The sequence below is a fragment of the Chaetodon trifascialis genome, chromosome 19 (genome assembly GCF_039877785.1).
Source record: "Chaetodon trifascialis isolate fChaTrf1 chromosome 19, fChaTrf1.hap1, whole genome shotgun sequence".
Classification (NCBI taxonomy): domain Eukaryota; kingdom Metazoa; phylum Chordata; class Actinopteri; order Chaetodontiformes; family Chaetodontidae; genus Chaetodon; species Chaetodon trifascialis.
Genome location: NC_092074.1, coordinates 11195663 through 11221521, shown reverse-complemented (window position 1 = coordinate 11221521; position 25859 = coordinate 11195663). Strand labels below are relative to the sequence as shown.

General features: G+C 41.6%; 2 protein-coding genes across 2 annotated transcripts; both read left to right on the top strand.

Moving 5' to 3' along the window:
• Positions 1 to 7758: 7758 nt before the first annotated feature.
• Positions 7759 to 15190, top strand: LOC139347989 (uncharacterized). Its single transcript, XM_070987905.1, has 3 exons — positions 7759 to 7906; positions 12529 to 13070; positions 14072 to 15190. The coding sequence occupies exons 2-3, from the start codon at positions 12535 to 12537 to the stop codon at positions 14208 to 14210; spliced, it is 675 nt and encodes a 224-aa protein (XP_070844006.1). The 5' UTR covers positions 7759 to 7906; positions 12529 to 12534; the 3' UTR covers positions 14211 to 15190.
• Positions 15191 to 15587: 397 nt separating this feature from the next.
• On the top strand, positions 15588 to 25488 carry chrna2b (cholinergic receptor, nicotinic, alpha 2b (neuronal)). The gene is made up of 6 exons (XM_070987884.1): positions 15588 to 16332; positions 20095 to 20246; positions 20746 to 20790; positions 20948 to 21057; positions 22212 to 23379; positions 24289 to 25488. The coding sequence occupies exons 1-6, from the start codon at positions 16266 to 16268 to the stop codon at positions 24412 to 24414; spliced, it is 1668 nt and encodes a 555-aa protein (XP_070843985.1). The 5' UTR covers positions 15588 to 16265; the 3' UTR covers positions 24415 to 25488.
• The last annotated feature ends 371 nt before the right edge of the window (positions 25489 to 25859 follow it).

Genomic DNA, 25859 nt, shown 5'->3' with positions numbered 1-25859 from the left:
CTTGCTATATTGAGTAAATTGTTGCCTAAAGGTCCCTTATCACTTTTCTAACAATATTCTTAACTTCATGGATATTTGCAGGGAAAGGGGAAGACAGGAAAAAAAGGGGTGATAAAAATAGGGCCAAAAATAGGGATTAGCGTGTGAGACTGCAGGAGACTTAAAAAAGCAGGAGAGAAGAAGAAGAAGAAAAAAAACACTGGAAAAGTGAACAAAACTTTAAGGAGTGCAGCTCACTGAAAGAGTTTGACTTTGCTATTTGAGATTTGTTCGGCTTGACCGTGACGAATGAGCACCAAGGGATCTCAAATGTTGTTTTCTTCCTATCCTGCTTTGATTTCTTCTACTTACTTTAAGGACTACAGCAAGCTAAGCGGCCAGAGGCCTGTATTACTGACATGATGACATCAAACAAACAAGAGACCCCGAGGTCAGACAGTAGGACTGTGCACTAAACCTCTCCCAGTGGGTGGGACAGGGGGTGTGCACAACGAAGGTCTTCAGTAAAAGCTCACATTTCACTGTTAAACTGGAGGAAGTCAGTAAAACCAGGCTAAAACTTTTTACAGGGGCCTCTGCAATGACTTGTATGTGCAAATTGTGTTGCTGTTGTTGCCATTTTTCCATCTTACTGCCAGACTTCAATGATTTTAGAACATCTTGCCAAAATTAGCTAAATGGCTAACATTGGCACATTTACAGAAATGCTGATTAATGTGCGTTGCTCCTATAAATAAATGAGATGACAGACTGTATGAGGCATTAGTTAACAGGAAGAAGATGATGATATGGATGGCTGCTATACAAGCAACGTTATAGGTATGTGAATAAATCACAGCTATACTACTGCAAACCAAAACCACCAGGAGCCAGATTTCAATACTTTCATTCCCAGACAAATAAAAATTCCATCAGAGAAATACCTTTTTATGACCACTCCTCTAATCAATGCTGCTTCAGCTATCTAAAAAAGATGCAAGGTACGTACTTACATGCACAGCTACTGGCTAATTCCAAGACAGGAAGGACTAGTCCAACTAAAACCACCAGCAATGGGCACATAAAGTCTCACATACTGTGTGTAAGGAGGACACAGCGTGAACATCTGTGTAATCAGAGGCAATCCAACACAATGATGCTTTTCTCAAATGATGAATTTAAGCTAAAGTTCTGCCAGAGTGCTGTTCATACAACTGTACGGTCATTTTTCAAGCCATACTTTGTGGCGCTCTGTTGCACTGCACTGCATGTGTATTGTAACTGTGTCCAACTCCTGTGAACACAGTGTGAATTTTTCCATGTTTTATACATCTTGCTTCAGGCATTCGTGTTGCTAATGCCATTACCAAAGATCAAACCATTAATATTAGCGAACTGGACCACCCTGCCTCCACAGCAGTGCAGTGGGCTGCTGAATATAATCCATGTGACGTTCTCCACTTTTTCTTCGCTGGCGTATTCTTTTTTAATCCTGAAAGGATAACTAGCGTTCACATCACTGCTATACATGTATGATTTACTTGGAGTAAAGCTGATTTGCTTAGAATGTAAATACAATATTTGCGTTTAACAAGTTACTTTCAAGCAATACTAGAAATTAATGAATGAGCAGTAGAAGACATATACTGTCTATATACTATTAACATGCTTTAATAAGGCTGAAATCTGATTATCTAATGTGTAATCTACATTAACCCCCCCCCAAAAAAACCTTTTCTATTTCACTGTATCCTTCTCGTCCAAGACTGTGTCACCTTAGTCTAACAACAGGTAAGTAAAATTGCAAGACAGAGACAATACAATAATGTGAACAATAATGTGGGCACTTAACAGTAACCCGCACCATATGACACACTCAGTAATAAACTTCAGATTAACTGACATGAAAAACTTCCATCCATCCATTGTGTATACCCGACCATCCCTTTCGTTGTTGCGGGGGGGGGGGGGGGGGGGGGCTGGAGCCTATCCCAGCTGTCATTGGGTGGAAGGCGGGGTACACCCTGAACTGGTCGCCAGCCGATTGCAGGGCAACATACAAAGACACACAACCATTCACACTCACACCTACGGACAATTAAGAGTCACCAATTAACCTAATGAGCATGTTTTTGGTCTGTGGGAGGAAGCCGGAGTACCCGGAGAGAACCCACGCATGCACAGGAAGAACAAGCAAACTTCACACAGAAAGGCCCCCGCCCGACCCGGGGATCGAACCGGCGAGCTTCTTGCTGTGAGGCACGCGCACTACCTGCTGCGCCGCCATGCCGCCCAACATGAAAAATAAGTTCTTCAAAATCAGTAACCTGCAACATTGAAACGCCCCATTCACTTTACTCCTCTCAGTCTTGTGGGGGTGATCAAAGCGTCTTCTGGTGTCTCTCCAGCAGTGTATTCCCCTCCTGCTGGAACAACACGTCTCTAAGCCACATAAATCAATAAAAGAACCACAGGAAATTTGCGAGCGAGGAGTTAACAGTGCGTTATCTCTCTTGAATTTAATGACCAGTGAGTGGCACCGTGGAAGGCGTCCAAGCTTTTAATGATATTGTAGTTAAATAGTCAACAGCGCTTCAAAAATGCGCAAAGTTGTCTGGAGTGAGACAAACATAGTCTGGGTGTGAATTTAAGATTATAGCGGAAACAAACAGATTCAGTACTAAATTCCCGTACATGCTAAGATCTTACAAGCTTAATATCTTACAGTGACATAGTACTATGATACGTCATAACACAACATTTGTTTTCTATCATTCAATATTCATATAATTTTGTTTCGTAGCCTTTTCGGTAAGTGGAGACATAACTGTAAGAGGACGGAGTCATGCAATGACTTCCATTATGCAGTCATCTATTCTGTCCTCATGGTCTCCAGGAAGCATACAAACTGGCTAATTAGGTTTGCCTGATTAAATTTTGGCTTGCCTTCTAACCATTTATCTTATATTTATCCAGGGATGGTTAATTACATTAAACATAAGCTAAGAGAACTGGGATGTAAAAGAGCTCTGCCTTTAATATGTGCAGACACTTGTGTTTCCATTGGACCAAATCAGTGTCAGTCTGATTGATCAGTGTTCACAATATCCTCAGGCTGTCTCATTTCCTGCTAGTTGACTTATGTACTGTAACGAGGTCTGGTTTGAGGTCTGCGTTTTCTTTTTCTGGGGTGGCATCTGTTGTGAAACATAATGTAGGCAAGGCAGCTTGTGCAGAGCCAAGTGCCCTTTGGCTGCACTGGGATGCAACTTATAGCCTTTCAGTTTCCACTTAAACGCCACTGAGAGGTCCTGTTTTTGTGCAGCATTAAGAGTGGTCAAGTGTGCAGTTTGCAGAGGGCATGATGACACTTTTAGTGTCTTTGTGACCTGTGGCCCTCTTGGAAATAGGGTGAGATTAGAAGGGACCAGTATCGCAGCAGCAGCTTACATCAATCATAGCCAATCATGGCTCCTCTCGTTCCTCTGAAAGCACTGCTCTCGCTGCAGTACCATGACATGCTGATAGTGTGGTAATGCAGCGTCAGCAGAGTCCTGGCCAACTTCTCCAAAGAGCAACTCATATTTTAGTTCGGGATTGCGCAATGCAATCATACAGAAGCTCAAATATAAATATACAGCAGAAAATTTTCTTTTTCAAAATCGGGTCACAAACGTGCAAAATATGCATAAGGTTGCACGGTTTTATTTGAGATCACAGCAGTCCAAAAAAAACAGCCAATTATGGTGCATCTCAGGGATATCATCATCTCCAACATAACCCACAAAGGCTTGTTTGGATGCTTGACAGCATCCTGCAGCACAAGATTCAATCAGGGCAAGGAAGTGGAGCTAGCATGCATGTCTCATTTTGAACATGTGTAGCACTCAAATTAGAGTCTATCTGTTCTGTCCGCTTTGGGCAGTCAATCTTCTGAAGGTCTTTGTAATGCCTACAAGCTGTTGCAGACAGATGCCGGTGAGAATTATAAAATAATCTATACATGCACGGCTGGCATAACTGACATTGCTGGAGTAGAACTGTACTCTGCTGGCAGTCTGTCCACTGGTTGAATAATGTAACTAAAATCAGTGTGTCAGAATGTACATGTGTGTCGGCTGGCCGTCGGCTGCTTTATGGTGTGTTCAAGTGCAGATTTATTAATGGGCCTTTGCTGCTGCTTGCTGTCTGAGGTCAGTCTGCTATGTCAGGACCCTCGTAAAGAAAATTTGTCACTGTTACAGAATACCCACTGGCAACGGCCCAGAATTTCACAGAACGTTTCTGGTGACAGATTAATTAACTTTTGCACACAATTTAACAGATTTAAAAAGTGAAAGTTATCACAAATTCCTGCCCGTTCCTCCCCAAATTCCACCAATCTGTGCTGTAAAAGGGAACTTGGATAAAGTGGCATGCTGGCTCTGAGCACTAAGAGAAGCCTGAACTGTGTTGGACTCCCACAGTGGATTAGCAGAGTTTATCAGCACCAGCACACTGTGGCACTCATTGCTTGCTGTGGATAAGTGGCTGCAGAGTACACTGAGTCCTTGGCCTCGGTCAATAACTGCCCTTGGGGTGCACAAGGTGCCGGTCAATTAGAAAATGCTGAAACTGTTTCTTGGTCAATATATTCATGGTCACAGTCTTATTTACCGTGTACTTTGCAAACACTCCAGTACATCACTGTGTGAATTCACATGTTGCTTTAATTTCAAATGAAATTCACATTAGATGCTTTTAACATGGGAGCGGGTGAAACTGAAGTGGCAGAATATGAAAAACCTATGAAAACTATGTATTTAACAACTATGAACTCAAGCTCACAGTGTAGTTAAAAATGGATTAATTCTCCCGCAAAACAAAGTATGAATCTTGAAAATTAACAGAGACATTATGAGAAATTGCATCAAATTAATACAAAGAAGATATTTTTTAAATCATTTTGTTTAACTTTTTAACAGGTATGCTTATTAAGTGTCGCCTAAGACAGTTCCTCTGTGTCTCCAATAGCACTGTTATCATATGCTTCTGCTTGCAAATCACTGAGGTTTAAAAGGAAATTTAGTCCAGACATCGCCTCCGGAAACATCTTACTCAGTTATGGATGACTGGATTTGCTACCTGGAATTCAAACAGCCATCTCTAAGACATTTTCTCCCAACCACATAATGGAAACTGCTGCATTGCACATGACATTCATTGCAGACGTGGTTTACATTGAGAATGAAAAACAGCTCTCATATGGTCCCTTTCTGTCCTTTCAGGCAACATGGAGCATCGTGGACATGCTACATGCATGTCCAAACACGCCTGAAGACCTCTGACGCTGTGATGTTTGACAAAGACCGTCTGGCTCACTGCAGTATGAGGCCAACATGTGGTTCAAAAGAGTTGTTTTCAAGATCCTTTGAAATGTTAGCAGAATAAATACACAACAAATACAATAAAAATAGGAGACGATGTAAAAAGGTGGTGGATGCTGTTGGCTAAACCACCACAATGTTCCTCATTTTAAATAATCTGTCTCAGTGTGTTCAGTTTACATTTGCCTTCATATTATGGTCGATTTTCAGTGAAGTGGGTTATTATGGAGTGGCTAACAAAAGCACGAGTTGTGGTTTACTAAACTACACTTGAATCATGACAACAGAATATAAATCATTGCTATTTTGAATGGCTGATGAGGCTCCAAGACTCCTCTTTCTTCCTGTTTTTTCTTCATAAAATGAGGTTGAGTTACAGTCTAGTAACTCTAATAATCAGTTTTTTCTTCCAGAGTTATTTGTGACACCGCAGAAGATTAATATACTCATAAGGCGCAGGTAAGTGCTGCATGACTTGCTGTCAGTCATCTGAGTCTGATTTCCCCTCGTGGGTCCATAAATTCCACAGAATCATGTTTGATATCAGAACCAGATCCAAAGTTGCATTAGAGGTGATTTATGTTGTTATTAAAACATCCTAAACGGTCAAAAGCAACTCAAAACTAAATATATACTTTCAAAACAGCACTGATGCTGCTGTGCCTGCATCAGATATCTGATTATCCATGACTTCAAATGTGTTTAATCCGCTTCTTAGATAAGTTAAACTGTGTCAGTGTTGTTGTACGTTGGCTGCCGATTAGTGGTCGATAAAAATCATAGATCTCTTCCGTGCCCTTTTCAAATTCAGCCTCCGGTGAAACATTGTTCTGCAGTCGGGATCATGAATCATTCAAATCATAGCGTGATCTGGATTACTGGTTGCCATCAGCGGCTGTCATGGATTTGTACCTCCAAGATCAAGATTTAATTTCTCTTTTTTTTTTTTTCATGTCAGTGAACCCACCTGCCTGTGGCTCTATCCCAGAGACATGTGCACTCTGTTTTCTAGCATTTTTCACTGTCTGCTATTCTGCATTGAAGAGACAAGAACATCTGTGAAGGAAGGGGGAAGGGGGGGTTAAATAAAAATACCATTCATACCTGGTGCTAAAATGCACTCTGTGGATGCAGCATTGTCAACAAACAAACATGCCTCGGTCATTACATGAGACACGATGCCATCTCTATTTTATCTTAAATGGTCTTTTATGACTCTTGTGTGCATCATGATCATTTTTGTGCAGCTGCTGTGAACTGTGACTCCTGCTCCATAGATGGAGGGATGCAACAATGAGAGGGTGGAGAAAAGCAAAGGATGGCTGTTGGTGAATTTGCAGAGTTTGTTATATTTTTTTAAATTCTTGCACATTACAAAAAAGATCATGGTTATGGTGAAATCACGGTGAGGTATGGTTAAGGTTCGGCAACTACAGTAAAGCACATGGTTACAGTTAAAAAGCAACTATATCAGCCCAGTATTTGTAGACAATCCGGCACCATTTACATGCAAAGCCAACATCACTGACCTTCATGCAGGACTGTTACAGACCTGCAATTAATATGCATCTTTTTATTAAGGAAATAATTGCATTTATTTTTTCTCTACTCTTGCTTTTCTTGTTTTTGCTCTCACGCTGATTATTTTTGGTTTAAATTTCATCAAAGCACTGTTTATCACTGTAAAACTCTGTGGTCCTCTAAGTTAGTGAGGAACTAATTCAGTCTGAGCAGGGCAGTAATTAATCCCAAAAGCACCCAAAGTTTGGCTTTTTCAACAAAATAACACTCTTTGTATGGAGACCTGCTGTATTGAATTTTCCAATTATCCGTGTTTAAATAGTTATAAAGTAAATTACAGATAGAGACACACAAAATTACCCTTTAATGCCAGGTGTAAATGTGATAAAGGCGTGTTGAGTAATTCCAAAGAAGTTTTTGTTTTGCTAAAAGTGTAAAAAAAATGTTCCAAATGTTCTACGATTAACTTGTCAAGGATAGATTTGAGTTGAAAACGACATCCCAGTACTTCAAATATTCTGTGTTTAAATGCGAATACATTTAAAGCCCATTATAAACCAATAAAGTCAGCTTTACTGTGCAGTATCAGTCCGTCAGCGCTATGCTCTGCCTCGGTTTGACAGTCATAATATCTCCTGGGAAAAAGAGCTCAGTGTTTCACATATTAAATGACCTAAGTGCCACTTCAGACATATTTTAGTGGGACTATTCCTAGAATAAATAGGAAATGTATATCCTGCATGGTCATTAATGACATTTCCCCCCATACCGAGGAGCCCTCATGCTTCCTCTGTCCCCCACCAGAGCCCACAGATGTGAAGTAGATTACGCCCCCTCTTCACCCCTCCTTTTGCCAGCCCCTCTTTCCACTGCAAAGAAAGAAATCATTCAGTTTCAGCTTTTTCTACAAACATCCCCCTCCCCTAACTTCCCCTCCCTTCAGCAGACAGGGGCACACAGACGACCACACTCTGCAGCCAAACCCTAATTGTGTGTGCGTGTGTCTGCATTTTTTCCCCCGACATGAAGAAGGAAACCAAGTGAGTATTTGTTCTCTGTGCCTGTGAATGGTCGTCCTGAGCCTTTTCGCTCGTTCTGCTTGGCTGAAAAAGTGGAGGTGGCAGAGTTTAGCTGTGAGAAATTACTGGAGTTAGGTAAGTTTGGTTTTTGGATTTCTAAAACTTTAGCTCTACAGCATAATGGGAGGCCGGAGCTTTCTCACCTGGCACTCCACTGGTAAAAGTAGAGAAATATAACTTATAGCTGTTGCATTTTTAAGGCATTTAAACTTTTTACATGCAGATAATTAAATTACTGTTTGGTTGGTTACTGATGCGGATCAATGCTTTTGAGTTTAATAGAAATTTAGATAAGAGAAGTGGAGATATGACCACTTTTCTAAGCCTGGTGATATTTATGTAGGGTACATGTTGATGTGTGTGCATGTACATGTGTGTGTGTTTGCAAACATATCTCTACTCATCTCTCTAATTATCATGCAAGCGTGTTTCACCTGATCTCACCTGATTACCTGCGAGGCCTGTGAACCTGTGAGGCCTCGCTATGTTCTGCTGGCTTAGTGCCAGGGAACCTTGTTGTCATAGCAACACTGAAGCGGTTGAGTGTTGTGACACCTGTGAAACACACCTGTTCAGGCTTTGACAAGAGGGGCCACGGGGCTGAGCTGCAGCTACGACGCGACACTTGGATTAGCTCTGACCCGCAGCTGAGGAGGTTTCTGGGGATGAGTCTTAAACCTAAGATGCACTTTTACAACTAAAAGGCTGAAAATATAAATCTTAAATTCATCGTGTTCATTTCAGAGCTGGGACAATTAGTCACTTAATTGATTAATTGTGTGACAAAAAAAAAAATTAGTAGCTATTATGATAATTAATGAACGTCTTGAGTCATTTTTCCGATAAATATGCCAAACATCCCTCGTCACAGCTTCCAAATTCTGTAAATTTGCTGCATTTCTGATCATAAATTGAACAACATTTACTTTTAGAGAGCTGGTCGTGCAAAACAGGAAAAAAGCACATTTTTTAGACCAAACAATTTATTGATTAATTGAGAAAGTAATCTGCAGATTAATCGCTCATGATAATAATTGTTAGATGTCGTCCTGACTCATTTATTCAACCAGTGTGGGAAAATTACTCCTGATTTCAATGTCACTGTGCAGCCTACACTCGCATCAGTGTGCATACGGGTCTCAGCTACCTGTTAACAGCTGTTCTGTTAAGTAAGGGTGGAGGAATTGTACAGTAAATCAATTAATCAATGATCACTATACTGCTGCCACAGGACCCACTAAACAAGGATTTACAGGAGTCTGTGCGTTTCCTCATAGATTACATAGACCCGAAATATCCTCCTGGTGTTGTGAGCTCTTGGCGGTGAACTGCTCTCCTTCTGCGGGTGAGCTCCTGCTATTTTAAGCCAAAAGAAAAGTCAGCCTATAAAAGCCACTTCACAATGACAGATCCTTCACAGTGAAGCCAAAAAAAAAGGTCAGTGCAGGCCACAGAGAGTCCAACACAAACACTGTTTCAACTAAACCGTAAGACGCCAGCGTGGAAACTGTGCAGACATTTTCCAGAGACAAAGGCAACTGCTCCTGCCAATCTGTGACACAGAGATGAGCATGTGTGCTTCTTGTTAGCAGGCCTTTCAGAGACAGAATTAATGTCACTAAACGTCCTTTGACTTGTGCCTTTTACTGCTGCAGCGGTAATTAAACGCAGAGACAATAAAGTTATATTGTAAGATGAATTACATTTCCATTTGGCCGCATTCTATCATTAGGCTGAAATTGTTGTCACTCTGTGCCATAAGGTTTTGATTTATTCAAGTCCAAACAAGTGCAGTAAAAGTTCAGAGTAATAAAAAGTTTTGGACATGCTGTGCTGCAGCTCTCCAATTAACAAGCTCGAAATGTCTTTGAAGACGGGGACGCCATTCTGCATTCAAGCGTTTTCTGATCTCACCCTTATGATGACAATTTTCACCTACAAGTGGTTTCTGAATCTTGTTGTGTCAATCATGTCAAAATGACACTGAATGTAGACATTTTAAAAGGTTTTTCTAATGATTTTCACACTGTGTGTTAGGTGGGTTTAAGCACAAAAACAGACTAGTTACAGGAGAGCAGCAGACAACTATTTAGATACAAATATTTTTGTTAAGAAAAAATCTGTCATATTTAAACTGTGCAAAGTACAAACCTGATTCATTCATCATGACATGTGTCACCTCTGGAAAAACTCATTAAGTTTGCGTGATGTTAGCCTGTTACAGTGCACATGTCAGTCAAAAGAAATGAGCAAATGCATTGTTCTAACGTCATGACGCAGAGCTCCTGGATTGTGTCTCTGCTTGCGGTCTGGACTGGTTGAAGGCTTCTCCTCACAGCTGTTGTGACACATGTGAGGTCACCATTTTAAAGCAAACAGAAACAGAGGGAGGGAGGGGCAGAGCAGCCAACAGTTGGGTGGGTGTTTTATGGGCCTGGGCCACACCACAACTCATCTTAAAATAAATAAGACAATTTTACGGTGTCCGGTCTAGCGAGCATGGCTGGGCACTCATTCTGTGTTCCTCCAAAAAACACGGCAATAGGCGCGAGTCGACCGACTCAAATTTTCATTTCAGCTACAGGAAGTCAAAACAGTTTCAAGGCTGCGGTGAAAGAGAACTGCAGCCGAAACCAAATGTGCTCTGACAGCAGAAAGAGCTCTGCAAAGCCTCCATACAAGTCTGCCTCAAGCTTTTAAATGTATTTGCAGATGCAAAGGAGGGAAGCATGAACAGGACAACTGTTTCGACTGTCACACTTTGAGGAAACAAACTCCTTTTATGACAGAATCACACCTGAAGTTGGAGACTTTGCAAACACAGCTCCGTCCCTGTTCTCTCGTGTGCTGTGAGGATTTACGAGGTGAATAGGTGTTATGAAAGATCCCCAAACAAACGCTAGTTACCAAGACCAACACATACACTGCTGCAAGAGGCTATGACAGCTTTTATAGCCATCTGCCACAGTGAGCCATGACCCAGCCACAGAGCGTGAGGCCCTCCCCGGTTTGTAATCATAACACGAGCAGCACACGGCTTTGTGCAACGCTTTAAAGAAAACAGTGGAAAAAGCATGAATACATGATCAGAAGCAAATTTAGAGATGCTGACATGTGGATTTCTATGAAGGAAAGTGCTAATGAGAATCTAAATATCTGAATATTTATTGTGAAATTTCATCATTACTGAATTTTAGAACACCATCTACTTTTATTAAAAAAAATCACGTATGGTCAAAAACTCATCTTTTCGTGCCCTCCCCAAACTGGATTGGTGAAATTCAGTTTCAACATGACAAATTCAAACTTGAACATCAGCTGCTTCTTTGACTCAATACTGTTTATTGTGTTTTCTAACATCATAGAGGGTGTGAGTGACATATTACAAACAATAGGAACATTATCTGATAAACATACATCAGTATGAATTGATCACTGCTAAAATGTCACATTTTTCAGTCAATGTTTAAAGATTAATTTGAAGCCATTGCCACATGACTGAAAGGTACAGTGCGACAGAAGGGGTGACGACTGGGAAATGCATACAATAAATGTGCAAAGGTCAGGAGCCAGAGTTAAGTCCCCTTTACGCAGTTTAGCCTCTGAGGTCACCAGACCACCTTTCTATTGCCATAATTACAATCCACAATATCTGTGATTGAAATAAAGCTGTTTGAAACATGGAGATGCAGAGAGTACCATGGGAAACCTTCGGATTAGGCTTTCAGCTGTGTGCTAATAAAAGCCTGTGGATTCACAGCTGAATTGTGTAAAAACTAAAGTGTTTATACCAGATGACTCAGGAGAAGCTTGGATCTAAAAAGGTGAAAAGAGGGTCCGCACTAAGTATTCCCTCAGTGCTGCAAAGGTCTGGAGAGGTACTGACTTTTTAAAGGATGTTTTTAAACATGAATTTACATGTTTTCATCTTAATGCCATGACATATTTGGCAATCACCACTACAGTCCAATATCAAAAATATAAGACTTATTTAATATGTGATACATATTGTAATTTACAGTTTATTTTGTGTATAAAATCTCAGAGTGGATTGCTGAAATCTTTTCTGGCCACACGTAGCACCGGCCCAGTAACAGCACAGACAGACACACATCAGAATCCAAGCAGCTGCTAGCTTGACCGGGTGTTGGCAAACGTCTGCTCACTTGACGACAGTGAGCTCAACTAAACGTGCCTCAGCCGGGCTGACAGTGAGTCTGGGCTTTTAGGATGGATTTCTAACACAAGACAAAGCATGGGCATCGTTGTGGAGTGCAACCATCACTTGATCTTGACTATCTTGTTTTGATTAGTGCTGGAAGCTAAAAGTGTAATTGAAAATAAAATCTGATTAATCGCCAGCCCTACACTCCCCCTGTATCCACTCTCCATGCCAAGCTAAGCTAACCAGCTGCTGGCTGGAGACATACATTTCTCATAAAGACATGAGAGTGGAGTCATTTCATCTCACTCGGCAAAAAAGCAAATGAGCGCATTCCCCAAAATGTCAGACAACTCCTTCAAGCTGTCACGCTACCTGTTGATCAAGTTCACTGAAGTCACTCACCTCCTCCTCTTTCCAGGTTACCATGTGGCGTTGTTGGATGCCCTTCATCTTGGCCTGGGTATCTATGGCAACCCTAACGCTCTGCCAAAGTGGAGATTGGGGTTCAGGCTTTGACATCTACTCTGCGGTAATGGCCACCAACGACACAACGCAGGCGATTGGTGATGAGCCTGAGAGGATGAGAGACAAACAAGACTGGATCACATCTGCAGCTCTCTTGCCATCATCCTCACCTACACTGCAGTACGAGCCTCAACCAGACAAGTGCTCAGTCCACTTCAGCACCAACTCCGCTTCAGCTCGCAGGCTGAAGGCCCAGAAAGAGGAGGTGGCCTACCTGCAGGCCATCCAGCATGGAAACAAGGCTGTGATGGAGAACTTGGTGCAGTTTGTGGGGGCAGAGCTGGGAGATCAGCGCTATGAAGATGTGATTAAGGAAAATATACTTGGCATCCAAGAGGACCACAAGAATTGCCATGGTGTGGTGGAGAAAGCTGAAGAAGATCTAGAAAAGCAGCTGGAGGGGGAAGCGTCGGGTGCCCTCACTGGGATGCAGAAGTGAGTGCAATAAATCAGTCTTTCAACAAGTGAAGAAGGTTTTTGTGCTGAGCTTCATATAAGGTTGAAATGGAAAAAAGCAGCTAAGAAAAGATCTTGTTTGTTGGTGTACTGAAGACGTAAACAAATTAACGGTGGTCAGACAGAAATTGGAGATTCTAATCAAAGATGTGTTCAAAGGATAGCAGAGGCAGGCAATATTCTGCCTTTTATCAGAGGTTACTTCTGTTTCGTCCTGTTTTTCACAATGCACGTCGATCAAAAGAAATGAGTATTACCCTGCTGCACTGCGTCTCTGCCTGCAGTCTAGGCCGCTTCAAAGGTTTCTGCTAACGACTCGCCTGGTCACAATTTAACAACATCAGAAACAAAAAAAACTACTGACAATGTGAATTTTTTAGACATTAAGATGTCACTCACTCGCTGGTTGCCACTCTCAAATGTGTCACTAGTTTATATCACTGTAAATTGGAAAAATTGGATCGCCACCTCTCACTATTTTCTGGCATTTAATGAGCTAAACAATGAACTAAAAAACAATTAATTACATTTATGAAAATGATCATGAGCTGAGAATCCAGTGATTCACCTGACATGAAGCAGCATGTTCTAAAGAAGGCTGAGGTATTTAAAAATGTTATTTGAAAATGCTGAGTGCAAAGTATCCAACTAAAGAGCATTCAAGTCTACACATGCAGATATTATACATGCTGTGGTAACCTTGAAACTGACTATTTCCTACAACATGTGTTTGCAACATGACCTACTTGTTGTCTTACATGTTTACAACTTCTTAAGCTCTGCATAAGATTCTTCTCCTTTACACAATCTTTTCCATTTCATAACCAGCTTTAACAGCAGCCATAAGTATTACCCTCCATATAGTGTATTCAATGTCCTCAGCCCCTCTTTCACTCACTCTGTCTCTCTCCACATCTGCCCCTCTTTCTTCCTCCCCTTCACTCCACCTGGTGACCTGCATCGTTTGTCTTCCGGAGCAGAATCAGAGAAGAGTCCTTGGCCTTTGAAGACATGCTCCATGCTGCAGCAGACATCGCCAACAGGCTGGAGATCTCATCGAAAGCCCTGCATGCTTCATTCACCAAGCAGCTGAAAGACATTGCCAAAATTCATCGCTAAGGAGATGCTGAAAAGATTTTGCAGACTGTTTACGTCGTTCTCTGACTTGTGAATGATGTTTGGTATCCTGTGTGAGAAAATAAGGGACCTTCCTGCAGGTCTATATTCTGAGTTATTTTGAGTATGTGTGCTTTACAGCACAGAGATACAACATTGTGTCAAGGTCAGCCATTACATTAACTATAGGAATCAACAGGGTTCAAAGAAAGCAGGCACCAACGATGCAAGAACACAGCAGAAAAAAATGTTTTCCTTTCACTGAAGTTATAACCCCATAACCCATTAAATATTATTTTCCATCCAGGCATTATTCCTGGAATTTGATGAAGTCAGACGTGGCAACAGTATGTGGTGCAGGCTTAAGCCAAGTTGAGTGTTTATGGATCAAACTAGATTGGCCCTCAGAGTGCAAACATAATGGCTCTGTTAGTCTTCTCCAGAGGAGGCTATGCATCAGCCATCTGGTTCCAGGGTGAGGACGGAGGCCAGGATAGGATGGCTAGCGTGTTCCAATGGAGATTTTGTTTTTGCAGCAAAAATGGGAGAAAGCTGCAACTGTGACAGGATTGTTGGAGAAAATTATACAATAGTTTTAATTGCATAAATTGGACAATTTCTGTGATTCAGAAGAATTAAGCAAGAAATACACCATAAGAAAACTTGATAAAGCTCTTAGAACAGGAAAAACTACACATTGCTTAAAGGTCTGCTTAAAAGATTTACACAGAATGTAAACCTTAGGATCAGAAAAGACAACTATTTATGAGTCTCAGTTGTATTTGTCCATTCAAACGTGAGAGTCATGCTTTAATCCTGTGTCCAGCTCTGCTGTATTCCCTCTAACCCTGCCAAGACGCTTGAGAGAGAATGCTTTCATGTTTTCAATCATAAAATATGTAACAATATGAATTTGTACAATATATGTTATGAAGTATGTTTTATTCAGTAAAAAGCAACAAACAATAAATTAGCCTTTTGATATTTTTTGAAGGATTACAAAGTTTCTGCATCTGCTGCCATCCTTTCATATCTTCTAGCAATATACATACTTCACTAAGCATATTAATTCACCTATTCTGCCCTCTAGCTGTTTCCTTCTGAAATATCCCATGGACGTTTGTTCAGCTGCATGTGGCACATGTTTTACATGAAAACTGGATCTAAACTTGGAGTTACTGTGCCATTGCTTTCATGCAAGTAACCACTTTTATGGGGAATCCTGTGCGTGCATGTGTGTGTGGGTGTGAGAGAGAGAGAGAGAGAGAGAGAGAGAGAGAGAGAGAGAGAGAGAGAGAGAGAGAGAGAGAGAGAGAGAGAGAGAGAGTGGGGGAGGAGGAGGGACTGTTCTCGGCACCAGATGAAAGACGCGAGACGCTCAGATGTGTCCTGTCTCCTCACAGATGATGATGCTGTTTTGCGGACCTGACAGGGTGGCCACTAACAATGCCCTAATCATGGAAAAGAAGTAATTTAAAATTCAATACGGATACAAAAGTCTTAGATTAGGTCACCAAGGACGCGTAAATTCTTGGCACCGTGCGTAAAAGCGTGGACTTATTTGGATACTATATAGACAGCAACAAACCGGGCTTTTTATTAATATTATTATTATTATGAATTAATTCTTGAGGCCATATTTATAAAGGCAGTATTATGAACTGGTACTTAAGTCTGCAAAGACACCAGAGGTCCGCTCCAGTGTTACAGTACCGCTCCCTGATTCAGTACCGGGTGATGGATAGCTCACCGACTTAGCGCGCGGGCAGGCTTCAGGAGCGGAGAAACAAACGGTGCGTCACTCGCCCTCATCCAGCGTGAGAGGAGGTGACACGTCTATCGATGCTGAGCTGAAGTAAAGTTACTCAGTCGGGGTATCGTCATGCTTACCCCCCGGCAGTAGTACCAGCAGCGGTGAAGTTGTCCTGATATGCCTCCCAGGTGCGAAGATGACAGATTTTGCTCCTCCGTCACGGTTTCAAGATAACGTTTTGACAGTGGACGGAAACACCTCCGCGCTCTCCGGTGAAGTTGGACTTCTTGCCACCAGAGTACAAAATGGGACACAGCCACCTGTTCTCTGCGAGGGCGGCTTTTCTCTGCTCGCTGCTCTTCTGTCAGTCGGGTAAGCACTTTTTAAATGTTTTCTCGGTAGACTCCACGTGCCTAAGCCTGTAAACATGCCGCTTAGGAAACTTAAATGTCAAGTTAAAGCCTAAGAAAGTGCTAAAGTTACAAATAATAAAAAGCTACATGGTTTAAAGTAGCTCAACGCTTGCTTACCTTTCAATCTGAACACCTGCGCGCTTTCACCGACAACTCCCATAATGCATTTCTCTTATCCAGAGAAATCATTGCCTCGCGCCAGTCTGTAAAAAAACTGCAAATATCTTCACCTCACCTGGTGCTACAGTGAAATTTGTGTTTGTTTCACAACGTTAATTAATAAATTAACTCTTGAGCCTTCTTTCACTTTGACAGCAGTCTGTTCACTTATTGTCACTTTTAATTAAACATATGACACAAAGCTAATGTTAGCAAAAGATGAATGGGGGAGCTAACTTCTCTCTGTTAGCTACCGTCTGATAGTTTGGTATCATGCAAGCTTAGATGCAGTCAAAACAGCAGGGCACTTCACAAAAAATAGGAAAGTTCCCAAATAGCGCAAGAAAATATTACACACAATAAGCTAAAGATGTCAGAGATGTGTATTCTCAAAAACAGCTGTGAGAGAGACACATATTTATAGTTTATACAATTTGGAGTTGGTGTCCGAGTTCAAGCCCTTAAGGTGCAACTGGAATTTTAATTATCCTAATTTTTTGCTGTAAGAAATAGAAAATGTGTGCATCTATTGCACGCGTTGTTTGAGAGAGGGTACAGTAAGTCCTTTTTGTGGACATATCTGTGGAAACAGTGACTAAGATAATAAAATAAAATTCATCTCAGTTGGACTTGAAACCTATCAAGCTTGACAGTGAAACTCGTGGTCACTCAATTAATTCAGGAGCTTCCATATTGGCATATGTGACTTCTCTCGTCACTCAAAGAAGTGCTCTCTAAGAGCTCTAAGATGACTTATGTCTTCTTGTGACATACGTGAGAGGGTTTAAAAACACAGCCGGATCTGTGATATCAAATGTACCGCACCTTCTCCAATCCCCCCTCCCTCCCGCCGTCTTGACATGCTACAGCAATCACATGTGCAGGTTCTTGATCTCATGCCAACATACTTCATTATGACTCTTCAGCTTTCTGACTTGAGTCCTACCATTTCAGTCAACTTGCACAAAATTGTTGCATGTTTTTTTCTTTTTTTTTTATTGAACTTTTTAAGTATTTGACAGTCCAATTTCACGAGAGCGCCTCTCTGGCCTGAGAAGCTGCTGACTCCATCGTCCAAACTGGTCAGTGTTTCATACACCTCTCGCCAAGGGGCTTGGCCACGGTCCAGCATCCACGGCCGAGTGTGCTGGATGTTGGAGGTGTCATCTCATTTCAAGTCTCCGCTGGCAGGAGGCTTTGATCTATGGCACCCAAGAGCCTTTTTTTTCAAGCTCCACATCTGGTCCTTCCCAGATGCACGGACAGATGAGCATGCACCGCCCTGACTGTCAAGAGAACAGATAAGAAGTCTCTGGTGCCTGCTTGTTTGCCAGAATGAAATGAGCTCATGATGGCAGGAGATGAGCCCGAGAGCACCATGGGCAAATTAACTCTGAATTCATGCTATTTACCAGTTGCCTAAATATTCACATCACATGATATCCTCAGACCACATTTGTAAGACAACTGTGTTGCACTGAGACTTGTTGGATTTTGCACCTGTGTTGTCTTTCTCCGTTAAAGACCCTCAAACTGAATCTTAGCAGGGGCAATAAATCATTTAAACAGATTTGCATGTATCCCTCAGGTAATCTCCATGCAACATTTAAGCCCCTCGCCTGGTTATCCTCCTGGACTGTCCTCCAGTTATGGGATGTGAATACTTGTCAAGGTGGTCATCAGAACCACAACTCACCCATGGACAGGTAATGATGTGGCCTTGGCTAAGTGACCATGACTACTGCCAGATGCAGGTGGTTCAAGGTCTCATTAGGATCCTTGATGGAAGCACACTCCATTGGGTTGCATTATAGGCTCATGCTGTCAACCAGAGATCCAGAGGCAGTGGGTGTTAATGGCATGTAAATCTCAATTGATTTGTTTTAGTATTGATTCTTGAGGTGTGACTTTGGAGTAATGCTTTAATGTACTTCCACATTTCCTTCCACAGCTCTCTTGAGTTTTAAGTTCTCTGCAGGTATTTGTATGCACTAGAGGAGGACTGATGAACTGGACAATATTAGTTCATGTGTATACCTCTTAGTACAGTGCATATGCCACAGTTCTTCAAAGGAATATCTTTCCTACATCAGATCCAGACTAAGTACTTAGGCCTCTTGTATTCCAGTCTCATGCAAAGCTAAGCTCACAGCTTCGTCTTAACTGTACAAACATGAGACTGATATCAATCATCTCACCTAATTTTTTTACACTGAAGCCCAGCCGTCAAATCAGTTATAGTAGCTTACAACTGATATCATCAATAAAATATAAGTAACAAGTATTTGAGGTAGATTAGAAACACTGACAGCATCGCGTAATTTATTGCATAGTTTAGTGTGAAGTGTGTGAAATGTCAAATATTTAAAAAAAGAATATCTTTCAGGAAATAGAACGCACACATACACAGTCATGTCGCCTTCTGCTTCCACTGTCACTTAATTGTTTTATGCATCAGTTGTAACACAGAGTGACAGACAGATCGACAATAAACACCCTTCACTAGTGAGAAATTAGCTCACCTCCACTTAACACAAGCAAGTAATGATGTGTGTAATTGACTCTGACTTCATTGATGGGGGTGGAAGCGGTAATCCCTGAGGGACAGGATTTCTGTCTATTTCCATGCTATTCATTCTGCAGAAAAATAAAACAGTGACTCAGTCTGAGCGTGTACAAAAATCTGTCTAGACTGCATATTCAAAATCAATTTGGTTAAGCCACCTCTCATTGTCAAGCCACCCATACATAATAATAACACTTTGGAGATAAATACGCTGTCGAGGGAGGAGAGATGCTTCCTCAGTCTCGCCCTGCTCACCCCAAGAGATTCTAGCAGGCGACCCACATGGGGAGCTCGGATCAAGAGATCAAAAGATTTGCTACGATGTGGAAATGTCAATAAGACTTTACCAAGAAAAGTCTCAGATGTGTAGAGCGGGCTTCCGAGCTGAAACATGAGATGTTCACAACACTTGATGTTCACTCCCAAAAGCCATAACATCATGCCAGCCTGATTTAGTACTCTTTGATAAGAGAGGATTAAGGAAGACGTGGATGGCAAATCATGGATATGATCCTAGCATTCCTTGTTCAGCTTACTCCCGTCCTCTTCCACAACACTCACTTACTGTTCTCTCTATATATAACACCATAACTGTCTAAATGTGCTTGATGTCGAATTGTGAGAAGGACATCAGCAGAGACTCTGCCCTTATTTTTCTTCTTTTCTCTTATTTTCGAATCATTTTGCTGTGTTTGGTACGTTTCTTGGCTGCAACCTTTGGACAGTAGATGGGTATATGCAGGTAAGGGTGGGACTTTATAAAAAGCTTATAGAGAAGCTTATAAAAAGCAACCAGCTGCCAGAGCAGCATGCACCTAAGAGGAAGCTATGAAGATCGCAACACAGCACTGAAAACTGTTCACAAACACTAAACAACAATTCCTCCTTTGTGTAAATATGACCAACTTGTAAATTCCATTACTCTCATATTGTATCTGTCCTCTATGAACACCTAAAAGAAAACGTTTTAAATGAAAAGAAACCATGTGTCTGCAGTTCTTTGTGACGAGAAGACCCACTCGCACGCCGAAGATGATCTCTTCAAGACACTGTTTGCTGGATACAACAAGTGGTCGAGACCCGTGCCAAACATCTCTGATGTGGTCATTGTCAAGTTTGGACTGTCCATAGCGCAGCTCATTGACGTGGTGAGTCGTCAGACGTGGGCTGTTTGCAGAGGCCTTTGCTGAACACATTAGTTTTTCTATAGGACTTTGGTTACGTGTGAACAAAATACTCAAAACAAGCCTGAGTAGAAGACATTTTTGGTTTATTTTTAAGTGCAAGAACTTACTCCGAGAGCTTTCACGTTATTAATACACCGTATTCCTCCCGATACTTTCAAGGCACTGCGACTTTAACCGTTTTTAGCCTGTAAGTTTTACACTATATGTGCTTTTTCAGCAGTATGTTTTGGCATTCTTATGAAACTAGATGATGCACCCTCTGCCCTGTGACAGAAAGAAACCCAGAACACTTCACATGCATCAAGTTATTGAAGTAAAGTTGCTGCAGGCTATATTTGGATCTGCTCTGAAAAAACCTCCAAGAACCTCTCACATATTCTTCTGCCCTGAACCCACAGCTGACAGCCTTAACTCAGTCTCTATGTCTGTCTGTCTCAATGTCTGTCTGTCTGTCTGCTAGGATGAGAAGAACCAAATGATGACAACCAATGTGTGGCTTAAGCAGGTCAGAAACATTTGTGTCAGCGTTGATTTATTTGATTGATTTATGAAGAATATGAAAACCTACCTCTGCGGTGTTGAAGTGAAGAACTGAATGACTGATGTGACAGTTAAGTAAAGCATTATAGCACCCAAACATCTCTGCTGTTTGTGTCTCCCAGGAGTGGAATGACTACAAACTACGCTGGAGACCGTCTGACTATGACAATGTGACGTCCATAAGGGTGCCGTCAGAGCTCATATGGGTACCAGACATCGTCCTCTATAACAAGTAAGAGCGATGTGGGCTGAACGTAACGGTAACAGTGAACAAGAAGGTCTTTTCATTGTTGTTTATAAAATATCAGAAAATAGTGAACAATGGCCGTCACAGTTTCCTGGAGTTGAGACTGACTTCAAATTGCTTGTTTACGCAAAACAGTCCAGAACCCAAAGGCATTCAGTTTACTGTCATAAAGGACAAGAGAAAGATTGAACCACAATTAATTTATCCATTTCAACTTCAAAGGATCATATAAATGATAAATTAATTATTTGAATTACTGCAGATTAGTTTTCTGCCGTTCAGCCAACCCTCTTAACATAAGCTTCTTATTTAAGTGGTGTTCCGTCTGTCTGCTGCACTGAAAAGGTAATAATATTTTTCTTTCCATAACAAGCTACAGTGGATGTTTGTGGCAGTGTTGCAGACAAACTTATGAGTAAGAGCTACACTTAAGGTGATAAATTGCTTCAAATTGATGCCGCTTTACTGGATGGTATCTGGTATGAAGATGGCGCCATCTAGTGGACTTTATAAAACATTTTTTTCTCAGCTGTTGAACACATGATAAAACTTGAACATGTCTTCCTGTATCAAATTGTAAAACAGTTCTATTGAGTTGATTTGTTTCAGCTTCTCTGTTAGTGTCTGTTGGCACGTTTTATTATTAGTAGTATTATTTATTTGGAAATGAAGACAACCTTCACACACGCATTGCTTCAGTGTGAACCTACTGTGAAACAGTAAGAAACCTCTCCTATGTCCTAATTCCACCTCATGGAGATTAAACTGAGGGGGTTGATGATGGAGTTCTGCTCCATCGAGCCAGTGTAATCACAATCTATAAGTGAAATTAAAAAAGGTGTGAAACTGATGAAATGATAAGGACTCCTCATTAGGTTTTCAGCTGAAGCTATTATCGCCATTAAAGCGATGAATGGAGAGGAGATTGCTGGAGAAGATTATAATTGGGATATCATAACACTTTTTCACTGCATAGTTTCTAAAGTGAAAAAGGACATTTTTCTCAGGAAAAAAAGGGGTATTAGAACTTCTCACAATGCAGGATATACCTGTTTATCTGACATTTCAGCCTTTGCTCTCAGATAACTGAGGTCTCGTACTGTATCACCATCACTCATATGAAACTTGTGCTTCTCCAGTGCTGACGGTGAGTTTGCTGTGACCCATATGACCAAAGCTCACCTATTCCACACTGGTAAAGTTCGCTGGGTCCCGCCTGCCATTTACAAGAGCTCCTGCAGCATCGACGTCACCTTCTTCCCCTTTGACCAGCAGAACTGCAAAATGAAATTTGGCTCCTGGACGTATGACAAGGCCAAGATTGACCTGGAGCGAATTGAAAACACTGTGGACCTGAACAACTACTGGGAGAGCGGTGAATGGGCCATCATCAATGCCGTGGGGACATACAATACAAAGAAATACGACTGCTGCCATGAGATCTACCCAGACATCACCTACTTCTTCATCATTCGAAGGCTTCCCTTGTTTTACACCATCAACCTCATCATCCCCTGTTTGCTGATCTCTTGCCTCACTGTTTTGGTTTTCTATCTGCCTTCAGACTGCGGTGAGAAGATCACCCTGTGCATCTCTGTGCTGCTGTCCCTCACCGTTTTCCTTCTCCTCATCACAGAGATCATTCCGTCCACATCCCTCGTTATCCCGCTCATTGGCGAGTACCTCCTCTTCACCATGATTTTCGTCACCCTCTCCATCGTCATCACCGTCTTCGTGCTCAACGTGCACCACCGCTCTCCCAGCACTCACAAGATGCCCCGCTGGGTCCACTCCGTGTTCCTGGACCTGATCCCACGCTGGCTGTTTATGCGGCGGCCCGCTCCAGACGGCCGGCGTCGACGGCTGCTGCTGCTCCAGCAGGAAGCAGTGGTGGAGCAGCGGCACAGCCGGATAGCCGGGTTCAAATCCAGCAACTGTCTCAGCACCTCGGCTAACTGGTTAAGAGATGGGACCACATCAGAAGACCTCGAGAGAAGCAGTTCTGAGGATTTAGAGCTGGGGACACTGACGTCATATTTCTCCTTCCGTCCTCCTTCGCCTCGGCCTCCAGGGTCCACTCCTCCACCACAACAGAAAAACATACAGAACAGTCAGAACCGACAGGAGGGGGTTGCAGGGACCAACAGACAGTTGACGGGGGCCAGGGTCAATCCCACTCAGAGGCCGGCTAAAGTTGATAATACAGTGTCAGACTCTACATTCCTGCTTTCACCAAGTGTTATACGAGCTCTGGAAGGGGTGCACTACATTGCAGACCATCTGAGGGCTGAGGATGCTGACTTCAGCGTGAGTATCAATGAAATACCACATCTATTATTATCACTCATCATTTGAATCACTGTTAGCCTGCAAAGGTTCATGAGTTACTTTGGCCAACTTCTTCGTAGTATATGGATTATGAGCCCATGTGGATGTACTGCCGAAAACTGACTTTGTTATAGCGCTCAACAGTCCCAAATCCAAACAGAGAACAACTGTACAACTTTACATTTAAGAAGCTGGAACCAGTGAATGTTTGGCATTTTTCCTTCATAAATTACTTAACAACCACCAAAAATGTTATCAATTTACTGTTGATAAACTAATCACGTTATCAGTTCAGCCATTCTTTTGCAATTAGACCCTCAATATAACATTATTATTTGAATGGGATGTTACAGGAACACTGCATCTGAAGATGATTTGGTGACTTTGATCGATATTTTTATAATAAGGAAATCTAATGACTCTGTCAAAACAATAAGACAGTGTGAAGATTACATACATTACATACAGATTACTACAGAAAATTATTATTTGAATCTGCAGCTCCCACTTTATGCTTTATAACAAGTTTCAGTACATTGTAACTTTACTGTTTTGGTTCACTCTCAAAGAGTAAATTGAACTCTTTACAGTGAAAAAGCTCTAAAAACCCACATTTCAACATATTATATGAGGGTACTACGAAACATTTTACTGTAAGTGTGGCTGGACCAAGATGACTGGTCCAAAAGAGGTCATAAGAAAATTTTATAGTATATAGTGAGTGGCAGGAACAAATTGGCCAGTTGAGTGCTTTAAATTTACATGAGTATGGAGACAGCATGTGTATGGACGGTTGGTTCCTGAGTGAACTTATAAGATCAGTTTTCACAAAGCAGCTGCAACTTTTGAATGTCTTGTTTTCTTTCTGTCACTCTTAATTCTACACAGGTGAAAGAGGACTGGAAGTATGTCGCCATGGTAATTGACCGCATCTTCCTGTGGATGTTCATTATCGTGTGCCTGCTTGGGACCATTGGCCTCTTCTTACCCCCCTGGCTTGCTGGCATGATCTAGCTCTTGTGAGAAACTGTGAAACATCCATAATCATAGCTAATTAGTGAAGTTTGACATTGAAATTGTAGCTGAACTCTACTTCCAGACTGGGAATGTGACTCAAGTTTGTGTTACATGCTATGTTAGCGACCTCATGAGGCTATAATGCTCTTTATAGATCACAAAACCAAAATGTAGCTATTTTTAGATCCTTATAACTAGTTGGGCAAAACTCACTCTGCAGAGATCTGTCTCAGATATACAGAATCAGCTTGTCAGGCTCAGCTGTCCGCACTCAACTTTCAGCCTCAGGTGTACTTCCTCAGCCTCACCTGTTTGTGGGTAACCTGAATGCTAACATTAGCGCGTCAACATGCTCAAAATTGGCCATTTTCACTCTACGTTAACTATTGGATGTTAGTATGCTAATATTTAGCACATGAGATTTGGCATGTTAGCATGCTCATATTACTATGTTAACATGCCAGTGTTTAGAGTATTGTCTCTTTAGCATGTTGGTTAGCATAACATGCTAGTCAAGAAGTGTGGTGCCAGCATCAGTGTTGGGTATGATGTTACAGTAATGTCATTACTTTTTTCTGTAGTTTGATGAATTTCAATTCAAGGAGTGAGAGGATGGGATTATCACCATCAGTTTTTCATGTCTGTGCCTTCAGTGTAGAGACTGGGTCACATGTGTAATGGTGTTCTTGGAGTTAAGGTATTCAGTCATGAACTAAAGTGGAAATTTAGATCTGCTGCTGATGCTCGATGGGCATTGTAAGGGGATCACCAGAGTAATTAGGATTCATTTTCTGGGAACATTTAATTTACCAAACTTCATGGAAATCCATCTAAGCTGTCAAATGTTCATTCAAATGTTGGACTGACACAGTGGAGGAAAATGGGATGGTTTTTACCTTTTTTAGTTTTTCAACCCTCTTTGGTTGACCAACAGTGGCATGCTGTACTAGGAATCTATAGGATACTGAACTTTCGGAAATCATTTCCTTTTTGTTTTTTTAACAGGCCACGCAGCCATGATTATCACTTATTTTATGATCATACTATGTAATAAATACCCTTCTGAAAACCAAAAAATCCATCTACATAGCATTTATTGAGTGGTGTGAGGGCAGCAACAGGCTGTCATCCCTGCAGCTGTCCATCCTAAATACAGTTTCACAGTACAGGGAGTCACAGAATGAAGAAGCACCAAGTCTTCTTAACTTTGTTGGCACATAATTAACTATGTCTATGTAATTCATGTTTAAACAAAACGCTAGAGTGCTGCAGGGGACACAATGAAGACAACTGTACAATATAATGCAAACTCATTCAACAGCCATGCAACATTTACACAGTTTCTAAAGTTAACTTTGACAGACAGCATCAGATAGGTGTTGATTCAACTGTGTTTGCATTATATTGTACAGGTGTTGTCACTATTGTGTCTAATGAAAACT